Source organism: Neopelma chrysocephalum, unplaced genomic scaffold (genome assembly GCF_003984885.1).
Source record: "Neopelma chrysocephalum unplaced genomic scaffold, ASM398488v2 Primary Assembly neopelma1_64, whole genome shotgun sequence".
Taxonomy (NCBI): domain Eukaryota; kingdom Metazoa; phylum Chordata; class Aves; order Passeriformes; family Pipridae; genus Neopelma; species Neopelma chrysocephalum.
In genome coordinates this window covers 3,266,594-3,279,145 of record NW_020897721.1, presented here as the reverse complement: position 1 = coordinate 3,279,145, position 12,552 = coordinate 3,266,594, and the positions used below count along the sequence as shown (strand labels likewise).

Sequence of the window (12,552 nt, the reverse complement as noted above, 5' to 3'; positions counted from 1 at the left end):
ACCGGGGCCACCCCCCGGGGACTGGCCGTCCCGCTCCGGGGTCGCCGCATCGCCCCCACCCCGGGTAGCCGCTTGCCGATCCCGGTGACAGCCCCCTCATAGCGCGCTGCGCTCTGCCGGCGTTTTGGGGAACCCTCCCTCCGCCCTTGCTCTTTGCAGGTTGACAGCCCCCAGCTCAGACCCCTTCCCCGGCCTTTCTCTGCCCTCCGGCTCACGCAGCATCCCCCGCCGGGCTCTCGCGGACACCTCCGCCCACCTCCGTCCTGCCCCCTCACCCCGCGCACCCCCCGGTTGTGCTCCCGCGGTGTCCCGGGTCGGGATTTAGGGCAGGGACCTTCGCCAAGGGCATGGTGGCGGGTTTTCTCTCCCCCAGGTGTGACCCCCTGGGTGACAAGGCAGAGGCATGGCTGGGAGCTTTCCCGGGGTCCGGTTCCTGCTGGGGCTTCTGGGTGGCTCGTAAAGGGCTGGGCTGCGGTGGGAGCCTTTCCCGGGGACCGTGGGAGTGCCTTCCTCGCCTCCCTCTCTCGTGGAGGGAGCAAATACGGGCGATGCCTGCGCCTCCGGGAAACGTGGCGAGATTGGGCAATGGGTTCAAGTGCAGCTGGGGGGAGGGACTCTCCCACGCATGAACATGCCGAGCGGGTGGGAATGAGCATCGTTTCCATAGGGAAACAGGCTAAATACGCCCGCGTCCCTGCATGCCCCCTGCGGGCCTGGGGCACCACCCAGCCTGCGCCCTCCACTTCGCCTGATTCAATATTCCCATCGGTGCAGGAGCTTTCATCCTCCCTCTGCTTTCATCCTCCCTCCGCGCTGCCTTCCAGGCTGCACCCTGACCGGAGGAGAAAGGTCTTCGGGCCCTGGGTTGTTCAGAGGAGGAGGAGGAAGAGGAGGGCAGAGTGGTGTCCGCCCTGCCCCGGTGCAAGCAGGCTCAGCCCATGGCCAGCAAGGCCTGGCTTTGGCCGGGCATTATTCACCTCAGCTCAGAAAGGCTTTTCCTTGCTCTGCCCTGGCTCATCTCAACGGCCAGGGAAGAGGTGGGGACACTTGACACTCAGGTCAGCAGCTTGGGAATGGCACCCAGCTGCCAAAACCCAGCACAGGGTTCCCCTCATGTCCCCATCCCAGTGAACAGGAACCAAAATTCGCCCCTCTCCCCCTGAGCAGCGGAGACCAGCAAACACAATGCTTAGAGGATAAGCTAGCCTGGAAGTGGGCGGTGGGAGGAGAATTCAGCAAATTCCCACTCTTGCCTCCTGGTGTGAGGAGGATAATTTATCCCTAGGGCTATATGTATTGAAGGGAGAAGGTGCCTGCAGGTTTCTTAAGTGCTGAGGAGGGGAGCAGGACCATATCTGCCCTGAGAGAGTGTGAGGAGGAGTGTGACTATCCCCTGGACAGCTGCCCTTGGTGGGAGGTCAGTGCAGTGAACTCCTTCAGTGCATCTGGAGGAGTATAGAGAGCAGCCTGTGCTAGGTCTCCTCCCACGATAACCTTGGCTTGCTGGAGAGGGGGTTTCTTGGAGTGCAATGCGGGGGTCAGGCTGTCCTGAACTAGCAGCAAGCTGGGGGCCAACTCCTTCCAGCAAACGGCATGGAAAGCTGGGAGTGTTATCCCACCCTCTGCTTTTGGGGTGGCTCCCCTGACATCTCTGACAGCTGCAGTTCTGCACGAGGCAGAGAAAGATGGGGAACCCCCCCATCAGGGGTTCCCAGCCTCCTCCTCCCACGTCGTCTCCCTGCCAAGGCCAGATGCTTTAGCAGTGCGTGCAGAAAAGTCCATTGTAGGCAGTTTTTTAAATAACTTGCCTAGAAAGGAAATTTCTGCACTTGGAAGCTGGCTCCTGCCCCAATCCGGGCACATCGCTGCTACTTTTTATTTGAATTCAGCTTGAGGGGCGTGGGGGAGGGATGGGGCGTTGGTGTCAGGTCTTTTACAAGTCTTTGACCCTCTTTTTGTGTCGTCTGGAGTGAGAGGTGTCACATGCCGAAATCCTGGCTGGAGTTTTCCCAGGCTCCTTCCTTGGATGCTTTTGTTGCTTCTCTTGCTGTGGGACCGGAGATGGGGGTCTCAAGAGACTGTCAGGTCACCCGTGGGCGGGCGAGTGACTCCAAGGGTACCGGATGCTGGGGACCAGGCACTGTGCTTAAACATGATCCCAGGGGATGGCTTGGATTTCTGTCTCAGCTTGCTGATGCTGGGGACAGGATGTGTTTGTGAAGGAGTCCGTGGGCATCCACAGCTCCCAGGCTGCCTGTACCTGCCTTGCAATGGGTTTTTCTCCCTTTCCCCCCTGTGGTCGTCTTATTCCCTTTCCTGGCAAAATATTTGCGTCCCGCGCAGGGGAAATCCAGTGGCTTTTGGCGGCCAGTATCATACAGACAGGAATGTCTTGGCACACGGGGCTTTCCGTTAGGAAAACAGATGTTTCTTCAGCAAATGAAGTTTGCAAAGAGCTTCCCCAGGCTCGGAGGGGCAGGAGCCGGCGAGGCAAGTGCTATGATCAGCAATGCCTGTCCTCTTCATCCTCCCATTTTGGGAGTGATTTGGGTCTCCAAATCTTGCCATGTAACTTTGTCACCAGGCTTGGTTCAGACCCTGGAAGGAGAGAAGTACCAGCATGAAGGGACCAGCCTGGGGAGGTGCTGATGGTCCAGCCAGACCCTTGCCCTGATCCATGCTTGATCCTTTTGCCCTGACAGCAGCCTCCCAGGGCTTGGGGGATGCCCTGAGATCAGATCTGCACCCAGTACCTCCAGTTCCTTGCTTACTCCCTGTTCCCATAGGAGATAGTGACATAAATGCCCTGGATTTATTTCCCTGAGGGGGTTGGTGGCTGGTGGGAACCATAAGTCACTGGTTGCTGATGGTCATATCCCCAGGTCTTGGACAGGGTCCCCTGGGATGGTTCCCTGCAGGGTGTTCTCCCATACTGGGCTCTTCATCAAGCAGCTCAGGAGACCTGTGGCTGCTGCGGTGACACCTCTGCCAGGGTGGGTTGGGACTTGGGGCCCTTGGCCACTGGGGTCACCTTGGTCCCCTCAAAACCCCCGTGCTCTCTGTCTCCCCTCCAGGCTTACCTGCGAGCCGTGGACGTGAAGATCCTGCAGCAGCTGGTGGTGGTGAATGAGGGCATCGAGGCGGTGAAGTGGCTGCTGGAGGAGCGGAGCACACTGACCAGCCGCTGCAGCAGCCTGGCCAGCAGCCAGTACAGCCTGGTGGAGAGCCAGGAGGCCTCGCGGCGGGGCAGCTGGGACAGCCTGCAGGACCCCAACGACAGGCTGGACAGCATCTCCGTCGGCAGCTACCTGGACACCTTGGCTGATGACATGGATGAGTATTCCCAAAACGCTGCCGAAACTGCTGCTGCGTCCACATCGGGCAGAGCCCTGGCCAGGGCGGAGCAGGATTGGGTCAGGATCGACCCCGAGAGGGGTCTTGCGAAGCAAGAGAAGGGCAAAGCCGAGCACGAGTGGCCCCACGTGGACCTCTCCCCTCCTGGGTTGCCCCAGGATCACCGGTTTGCTAAGGAGCCCCAGGTGGCCAACGGGTATTTGGGCCAGCAGCCCCCCTCCCTGGAACCAGGCAGAGACACCAAATCACCATCGGGGGCCGGAGAGAGGCTGGGGAAGGGGAATCTGGGTGGGAAGGCTCGGAAGGCTGAGGCTGACTTTGAGAACTGCAAACTCAACAGCAAACTGCACCTGGAGTATGATGCCCACTGGCGCTGGCTCCAGTCTCAGGATGATGTGACATTCTTATAGCCCGTGGCTTTGCCTTCCCAGTCCAGCTCTCCCAACTGCCCATTCTGCTTGATTTGTCTGTGTTTGGGAGAGTTGGAGTGGCAGGAGAGGGGGGGACAGGCTGGCTTGGTGGTGTTCCTCTGATCACCCCAACACTGTTTGGTGATGCAGCCATAAGGAACAGGGTGCCTGCCCTGCAGCAAATTTCTAGGAGAGGCAGGATGAGGTGGGTCCTGGTAAATTTAATCCTTTGCTCCGGGGTGGTGCTTGCAGGTGGCTGGACACTCCTCTGTTGTCCTTGATGGTGGTGGTGGGGAAACCTGGGACAGTGGGACTCCTGGGACCTCTCCCTCTAATCCTCAGCCTCTTGTCTGCAAAAACTGAGGACCCTTTCCTCAAAATAACTACACAGAGAGGACAGGAGATGCTCCCACACATCCACAACTCAGTGGCACCAGCATGCTCTGTGTGGGGCAGGACCATCAGCAGGGCATCCCTGTTGGATCTGCTCATTTCCTCAAGGCCAGTATCCATCCAGGGCAGAGTTGACCTGGAATTTGGCCCTAGCAATTGGTGGATGCTAAAACCCCTTCCCTGCAGGTGAAGCCCTGCCTGGTTTAAACACCTCTGTGAAGCCAATCTGAAGTGGGGCTGGGCAGTCTCTGTCCGTGCCCTGTGAAGGAAGGATGACGGTGCAGACTTCCCGGCGTGATGACACGAGAACGGCAAAGCATTGGGTGGGAAATGGAGATCCAGCTCTCCCAGTTTGTTTCTAGACTCTCCCACCTTGGGAGCAGTCCTGCAGACTCCCCAGGATGTGGCAGCATACGGGCAGCCTGGCAGAGCCTGCAGGGCTCAGACTCGGAAAGGCTCCTGCTTTCCCCTGACGCACTGTGATGGTGGTGAAGGCCGGGTTTCTCCACCTGTGTGATGAATGTTGCCAGGTCTCTGCCTCCTACCAGCAATCAGAAGCATGAGGCTCCTGGGCTGGCGTAGATTTGCAGTGGCCCTGCCCCAGAGACATCAACTCTGTCTTTTTAGCCTTGGCTTCTGCCTGTGCCTTTCGCTGTCCACCCACCACGCCTCCCAGCACACCCCTCGCTGGCTTGCAGAGCATGGCTTGCAGCTGGAGCTGTGTGAGAGCTTGGGCAGGACCTGCTGCCTTCACCAGACAATGTAGGGAAGGACCTGAGCATCCCACTTCGAGGAGCTGGGCTCTTCCACTCTTCTGGAGTGTCCTGACTTCAGAACCTGTGGGTACATCTGTCCCCAGAAAAGGGCTGTGATGGTTTTGCTCTCACCACGGTGCTGTTGTTCCCTTGCCTGCATGGATCGCAGCTTGGATCCTTCCTTGCTGGGGTGGTCATCAGAGGAGAGTGGACATCACCTCATGATGTCAGTGGGAAACTAAGAGAGGGCAGACCTGGCTGTGACTCTTTCTAGATGCGAGATGTGAGCTGGCCATGGTTATGGAGGTGTTTGACTGCACAACAGGTTCAGATTGGTGTCTCTGAAGCAGCACCTTCAGTGGAAACTGCCCTCTGTGCTGAGACCCCCGAGCACCCTCCCTTCCCCTGCAGATGGAACTTCCCTGATGGACATGGAGAGCAGGACAACATCCAGAATTCCCTGAGATGGCACCTGCTGAGGACTTGGGGGAATTCCAGCAAACTGGGACTGGATTGCCCTGTGCAAGCACCCGTCTGCCTGCCCTGGAGCAGCTGTGCTTGGCTTGCTGTTGCCTGCGAGCTCCCTGGGTAGCTCTGCTGCTGACACTGAGCCACCATGTCCCCCAAGGCTGGCTGTCCCCTGCTTTCCTTCTAACCCTGCATGCAATGCATCAGCTGAGGGCCCCTGGGGGAGACGGGGTAAGTCCTCCAGCGCTGTTAAAATCATTCTCAACAAAAAAATATCTGGCTTAATAAATGTTAGTGTTTCTCCCAGGCCACGCTGTCAGTGCGTTGCTGAGCTTGTGGGTGTTTCTAGAGGAAGGGGAGAGGCTCTGGGCTGGAACACCCTGGAGCCACTGGCAGCCCTGCAGGAGGGCAGGTTTAGTCTCAGTCCTGAAACAGGCACAGAGCAAGTGTCTGGGGATTCTTCCCTTCTCACATCAGCGTGGTGACACATAAAAGTCATGCTTCCTGAAGCAGCTGGGTACCAGCACACATCTGCTGGTGAGACTGTTTTGATCTCAGCTGAACTACATGTCCAGCTACAAACAGCAGCTTCACCCCTCCTGCCCCAGATTTCCAAGGAAGATCTATTTAGGTGTTTGCCAGCCCTATGAGCTGGAGTCTCTGTTTGCTTCCCTGTGTTCTGCAGTGGCAGCCTTGGCTCCTGTGGCTTCCTGCCCCCAGGAAGTGCAGCGTGGATCTGGGTGTAGAGCAGAGACTTCTCTCCAGCCCAGCTGGGGTGGGAGCAGCACAGCTCTGATATCAGGCCGCTGGGATTTGCTCCTGGGTGGATCACTTTAAAACCCCAAGAGCCGGTGCTCATGCAAACATCAGCTTTTCCAAAGCAAACGCAATCGGATTATCCGGGCCTGCCATCCCAGCCTCAGCATCCCTTCCGGCTCACGGCTTTGACGCTGTGAGCTTTTGCAAATGGGGAATTGGCTGCTGGAGCCAGCAGAACTCAGCAGGATTTCCCAATTTTCTGCTGGGCTTGAGGTAAAAAATAGAATAATGAAGAAAACCTTAGAAATAAAGTGCCCAGCCCATTCCTCTTCCAAATCTAGACCTCAGCAGTCGGACAGCTCTGTATCACCTCAGAGGAACTGTTGCTGGGACTTCCCTGGGCATGGACTCTTCAGTCTGGCTTACATCAGCTCAAGGTCCCCATCGTCCCAAAATCTGTGTATCCCCCAAATCCCAGCCCTTGAAGCTGGAGGGGTGGATGGGACCTCATGGTTTTCCTGCCATCCCTTGCTCTGCCTCTGGGCTGCCTGGATAAGGGGTCACCCACCTCCGGGCTTTGCCCAGGTGCATGCTGAGCCAACATGTCCCAATCCCATTCTGGTGGAACACCCCAGGGACCTGCATCTTGCTGAAAGGAGGGTGCAGCAACGGGGTGCAGAGCACCCATGGGCTGGAAACAGCCCACAGCATGGATCCACAGCCTTTCTCCTGATTTGCCTGGCCCTGACCCTGCCTGCTGCTGCCCTTGGGCTGCTCTTGGGCTGTTCATTGCCGGTATCAGGTAAGAAAACAAGCAGATAAAGCAGGCAGGATCCCAGCCGTGCCAGAAAACACCCACCTCTTTTACAAGAAAAACACCAGCAAGCCAATTTTTTTTCAAGATATACACAGAGATTAGACTGCCTTAACGAGGCAGTAAAACACTTCAATAGCACTCCTTGCTTGTTATTAAAATGTCCCCTGGGCTTTCCCCTCCCTGCGTGCGGCTCAGCTCCGAAAGGGCCTGTCCCCGGAGTGCTGCAGCCAGCTAAGGGATTTCTGTTAATTCCTGGGGGGAGGAGGCATGAAAATAACCTTTTCCCAGGGGAAAAATAGCGGGGTCCCCACGGACGGAAGGGGGGTGGTCAAACCAACCCTCGTTGGTCAGAGGGTGCTTGGCCCCCCTGCCAAACACTGTGGCCTTTGGTCTGGCAGCCCTGTGGCCCCACACGGCCCCGTGGGCTCACTGGTGTGGGGAATGGCTGCAGGGGATGTGTGGGTGCCAGCACAGCCTGTGGGGCTGGGTCCCAGCACTTCTACCCTCCTCTTACCAGGAGAGGGATGCTCCCTGCTGACCTTTGTGCTGTTCCCTGCCCAGGTCCCCTGCACCCCACGGTTCTCCGTAACCCTTGCCAGGGAGCAGCACTGCGAGCAGAGCCCTGGGCTTGTGCTGCCTGACCCATTGCAGACAGCGTGGGGCAGGAGAGGCCAACAAATGGGTTGGGAAGGGCTGGTATTGCCCTCAAGTCCTGCTCTCAGCCTGCCCTGTTTTGGCAGTGGGGATGGTCTCCTGGCCAAGGCTGAAGTGTTGGTGCTGGTTGCGGAGAAGTGTTGATCCCCAGATCCCTAGGGAGATTCTCATGATGCCAAAGGCACCTCCAGGACAACATTCAGTCCCAGTCCTTTGGGACACGGCACCCAGCTGTCCCCATCACCCAGCTCTCCTCCTGCCAGCACCCCTAGCCCAGCCCACTCCCCATTCTGTGCCTGCCTGGAACCCCCTAGTGCTGGGTTAAGTCAGCCCAGTGTAAGATTCCTATGTCCTGAGTTTCCAGATGGTGTCCAGCTTTTCCTTCCCACAGCCCCAGGATCACAGGTCTCCACAGGTGGGAACTTCCTCAAAATTCTGTGCAAAGAGGAGAAGGGAGAGACATCCCCCCAGTGCCTGCCTTCTGCTGAACCTCACAGGGGATACTCTGACTGCCCAGGGCAGCTCAGGCACCAGGTGGGGGTCTCCTGGAAACCTCCTGCCTCCTCCCCACCTGTGGAAACCCTTCCCTGAGATTCTTGGTATCCACAGCTGAGTGACTGTGAGGCTGGCAAACAAGGGTAGAAAGTCAGAGGTTGAGCCAGGAACGAGCTGAGCCTTAGGGAAGTGCCTTTCCAAGCTGTTTGTTCCCCTCTGGGGGCTGGCAGCAGGCCAGGCCTTTGCTTTGGAGACTAATCCTCTGGCTTTAGAGCTTCCTGGCACTCCTTGGGAGTGAAAAACAGTCGTGACTGCTCAGGGCCTCACGGGTGTGTGGGCATGGGTGGGTGACAAGGACAGGCTCAGGGCTTCATTCCCTGCCTGCACTCTGCTTCCAGCCCAGCCAGGGTGCCAGGAGGGAGTGGTGGCACAGCTCTCCCCTTCCTCCTCCCTGGGTGCTGGGCACCCACCCTGGCCCATCAGCATCTCCCATGTGGTGCCTTCTTCCCACTTACACAACCCATTGCTTGGCAAGAGTGCCCCTACACCTCCCACATAGGAATTGGACCTGGGGACGTCCAGGAGTGACACCAAAAGCTGTGTGGGCCCAAGAGATGTGTGTGCTCCTGCCACCAGCTCTGCACTCTGTGGGGACCAGAAGAAAAATATGAATTGCTCATCTGAGAAATTAATCTTCTTTCCCTGTCTTAGCTCAGCCTGACCTAGAAGAAGCCCCCCGGGTTGTTTTTTTTTTCCCTGTGGGGTGTTTAAAGGGAAAATTACAACAAATGTGTTGCACAGTGGCTGTGGGAGACAGGGGCCAAACCTGCAGGAGGGCAAAGTGGTGTGGGCAAGGTTGGAATGGTTTTAGGCAGGATTTGCCAGGCTGCCCTCTCCTGCAAGACCCTCTGGTCTGAGGTGGATGGGCAGAGAAAATTTAATCCACCCAGCAATGGGCAGTAAAAGAGAAACAGTAAAATGTTAAGAGATGTGTTGGGTTCCTCCTGGCAGCGTGAAGAGAAAGGGGGACTTTTGGCTGGAGAGAAGTAAAAGCTCGGCTGCTGGAGAGAGAAATGGCAATGGAAACAAAGCAGCTGCAGCACTCACTGTCCCCCCTTGATGGCTGTGGTCCTGGGCTGGGGCTGGGTGGAGGGACAGCACTGACCACGAGGACAGGGACAGGAAGGGAAATATGCCTCTCTCAAGACTTGCTCCTGCCCCACTAAACCTCCTAGTGCCCCATTTCACATCCCTTTTCCTCTGTCCCCTTCTTCCCCAGGGATGAAGCCTGGATGGCCCAAATGCCACCCTTGGCTTTGTGGGCACAGGCTGAGTAAGGGAAACCAGCCACCCCAGCACCAAAATGACCCCGATTAAATGCTGAAGCTCATGTCTTGGGGGTTACATCCAAGTGTGGAGCTTCATCAGCCTTTAAAGCTCATCGGCTGCCCTGCGAAGGGCTCTTCTCCTGAGCTGGAGGGCCAGAAGCCCCTTCCCTGCTCCCTCTCTGCCTCAGTTTCCCATTGGTAAAGATGGGGGGGCATTAGAAAGGAAAGAAACCCCCAGCACCCCCAGCTCCTCTTGCTCCTCAGGACTTTCTTGTGTCTGTGCCATGGGGTTGATTCCAGCTCCACAAGTTTTGGAGGAGAGAAGGGAGGCCAGGCAGTTGCTCTGGTGCTCATCCATGCGTCTCTACGTCTGTCTGCCTGTCCCTCCTCATCAGAGTGCTTAGACTGGGAGGGGAGTGCAGCATGTGGCCATCCAATGCCTTCTTCAAAGGGGTCTTGAGTCCAGGGCCAGCCCCAGCTGGAATCTCTGAGCTGGGAGAGAGGTGATGCTGGGAACTGAAGGGGTTCGAGGCGGTTTTTGGGCAGCAACCCCCGTTTTGGAGGCTCAGCCCCGGGTCTCGGGGCAGGAGGGTGCAGGCAGTGTGAGCAGCGAGGATTATGGCTGCTATAAAAAGCACCAGCATCTCTCGCCCCTGCTCCCTAAGGCGCTTAGGGGAGGAAAGAGGGAATTAAAGAGCAACCTCCTGCACTGAGGAGGTGCAGGGACTGGAGCAGACGGACAGCCTGGCACACTCATCAGACCCCCTCCCCCCTCAGCATCCCCAAAAACCTCCCCTGGACAAAGCAGCCCCCAGCATGTCTTCCCATGGACCTTCTCCCTGGGCCCTTGCTGTTGGATGACCAGACTTTCATACCCTGCTCGGAGGCTGTGGGGGACAAGGAGAGGGCTGAGGGGAGCAGCCCAGCCTGGAGAGGGGGTCCTGCTGGGCAGGAAGAGCAGATCAGGGTGCTGTACCATTTGCACTGGCCCACAGTGAAAAACGTGGAGCTCTCCCTTCCCCATCCTCACAGCTTCACTCATCTGCCTGGTCCTGTCCTGCCACCCTGCTTCAGAGATCCTCTGAGGGTACTGGAGATGTCCTCCAAAATGCAGCCAGCTGCATGGGTGGATGGCTGGACAGAAAAACACTTGGAGGGACAGGGGTTGCTTTCAGCCAAAAGCCACGCTCTGCCTCCTGTGTCCAGAGGCGAAATGGCTCCACAGCGTTGGGACTTTCTGACAGGCTCACAGTCATCCTCAGAGCTCAGCACTAGTGCTGTGTCTGGTGACATGTTTGGGGACTGAGCAGGGGGAAGGCAGGTGCCAGATGATGGTGATGATGGCAAAGAGGCAGGGATGGGGGGATGTGAAGGAAGGTGGTGTGGGAAACTGGCGTCTCTGCAGCTTTCCCCTGGCATGTGGCAGGTTCCAGCGGGGTCAGTTACAAAAGCAGCTACAGCCAGGGGGTCACGTGGAGCTCTGGTGCCAGCCTGGTTCCTGGCATTGACCAGGTGTGACCCCTTGGCTCAGGGAGATGGTTGGTGGTTCCCCTCGCCGTGCACGCTGCTGTAACGTTACCCAGGGCTCGGTCGGTCTGGGACATGGACACAGCACCAGGATCCCTCCTTGCATCCCTGCAAAAGAGGGGCTTCAAAAGACAGGTGCTGGCTCCAAGAGGCTGAGGGGAGTGGGCTGAGGGCACTTCCTCAGCAGCCCCTTCCCAGAATTGAGCAGTCTGGTGGACCCCGGTGCAGGTGGCCACAGGAGGGAGCTTGGCTCCTTCCTTCTGCTCCTGCTCGGAGGACGATAGCCTCGGGTGGGTGTCAGCCACGCTGGCCCTGGGTGCGGGTTGCTGGTTGGTGCAGAAGTATCTCCTCAGGGTCAAACCCTGTCACATGGAACCCGAGGTGTCACAGGAAAGGAGCAAGAGCCCGGCTGGAGTGGAGGTGGCTGCCTCCATCCTCAGGGAAGCCTCCACCTTATTTCCAGCAGTGGATGTGTCTACAGTGCAGATAAGTCATCGGGGCTGTTTCCTGCAGCCGGGAGGGGGGACCTGTTGTGCCCAGTGAGTGGCATGTCCCCTTGGCAGGGACCAGTGCCTCTGAGAGCAGCGCCAGTGTGAGACACGTGGTCTCACTGTCCCTCCCGAGCAGTGGCCAGAGGCACCTGGATAACCCTGATCTCCAGCCCCCAGATGTTGAAAGGGCAGGGGAACAAGAAAACCAGCCCCTCCCCATACAACCTCCTGTCCCCTGGAAATCCGGACCTTCCCAGTTTCCCCAGCCCACAGCCAGCTCTGGTGCTGAAGCTCCATTCCCAAGGGCCGACAGTTATGGGATCAGCATCCTCATGTGCTGCCGGGGCATCGCTGCCTGGCTCCCCTTCACAGCCCCACAGGAGATGGCTGGCAGGTGCCAGAGCAGCCACACTACAAACCCAGGGCCAAAATAATGGAGGAAAATGGTGGTGGCAGCAACACTGTGTCTGATTGGAAATGGTTAATTACTGGGGGGAGGTTTGTGGTAATATCCTGCAAAGCCGACAAAGCCCCAGCGTGGGACTGCTGGTAATGGCTCTCATTAAAGCCATTGGAGCAGGAGGTTGAAACTGCATCCATTTTCCTCAACCACTTTCAGAAGGGGAAAATTGCTGTTCTAGCCCCTGCTATTCATGGTGTGCCCGGAAAGGCAGGGCTTGCCTCCCTGAGTGCAGAGGCAGAAGTCTGGACTATTGCCTTTTCTCAGGGTCAGGTCTGCGGGCCATCACTAGGAACTTTTTTTTAAGTTCAGGAAAGATGCAGAGAGCAAAGGGATCTTCATCAGGAAGAGGCACTGGGACCAAGGAATGACACACCTGCTGAAATGGGCTGTGAGCTGGAGCTGCAAAACTAAGGAGAGGAGTGATGACCCAGGCAGGTCACCAAAGTACAGGTCTGGATTTGGCCCCTACTGACCTTTCTGTGTCTTTCTGCAGCCCCCAGCTCCCTGCTGTGTCCTGTACCTGTCCCCAGAAACACAGATACCCCCATTTCTCTGCCGCCTCCTTGTCTCCTTTGCCCTTTTCACCACCCCATTCCCGTGCCACTGGACAGCCACGTGCCAAAGGACCGCCCGGCTTC

The 12,552-nt window shown here is 57.6% G+C and overlaps 2 protein-coding genes across 2 annotated transcripts in view; one reads left to right on the top strand and one right to left on the bottom strand.

The window, feature by feature from the left end:
* POMGNT1 (protein O-linked mannose N-acetylglucosaminyltransferase 1 (beta 1,2-)) overlaps nt 1-580 on the bottom strand; it is a 21,286-nt gene extending 20,706 nt beyond the window's left edge. Inside the window, exon 1 of the mRNA XM_027683143.1 lies at nt 285-580. The gene's annotated coding sequence lies outside the window, so the exon portion shown is untranslated. The remainder of the gene's footprint in view (nt 1-284) is intronic.
* The window catches only part of LURAP1 (leucine rich adaptor protein 1), an 11,327-nt gene extending 5,638 nt beyond the window's left edge, over nt 1-5,689 (top strand). The window contains exons 2-3 of the mRNA XM_027683027.1: nt 2,883-2,993; nt 3,075-5,689. Coding sequence (XP_027538828.1) covers nt 2,883-2,993; nt 3,075-3,764 — 801 coding nt within the window. The 3' untranslated portion in view covers nt 3,765-5,689. The remainder of the gene's footprint in view (nt 1-2,882; nt 2,994-3,074) is intronic.
* The last annotated feature ends 6,863 nt before the right edge of the window (nt 5,690-12,552 follow it).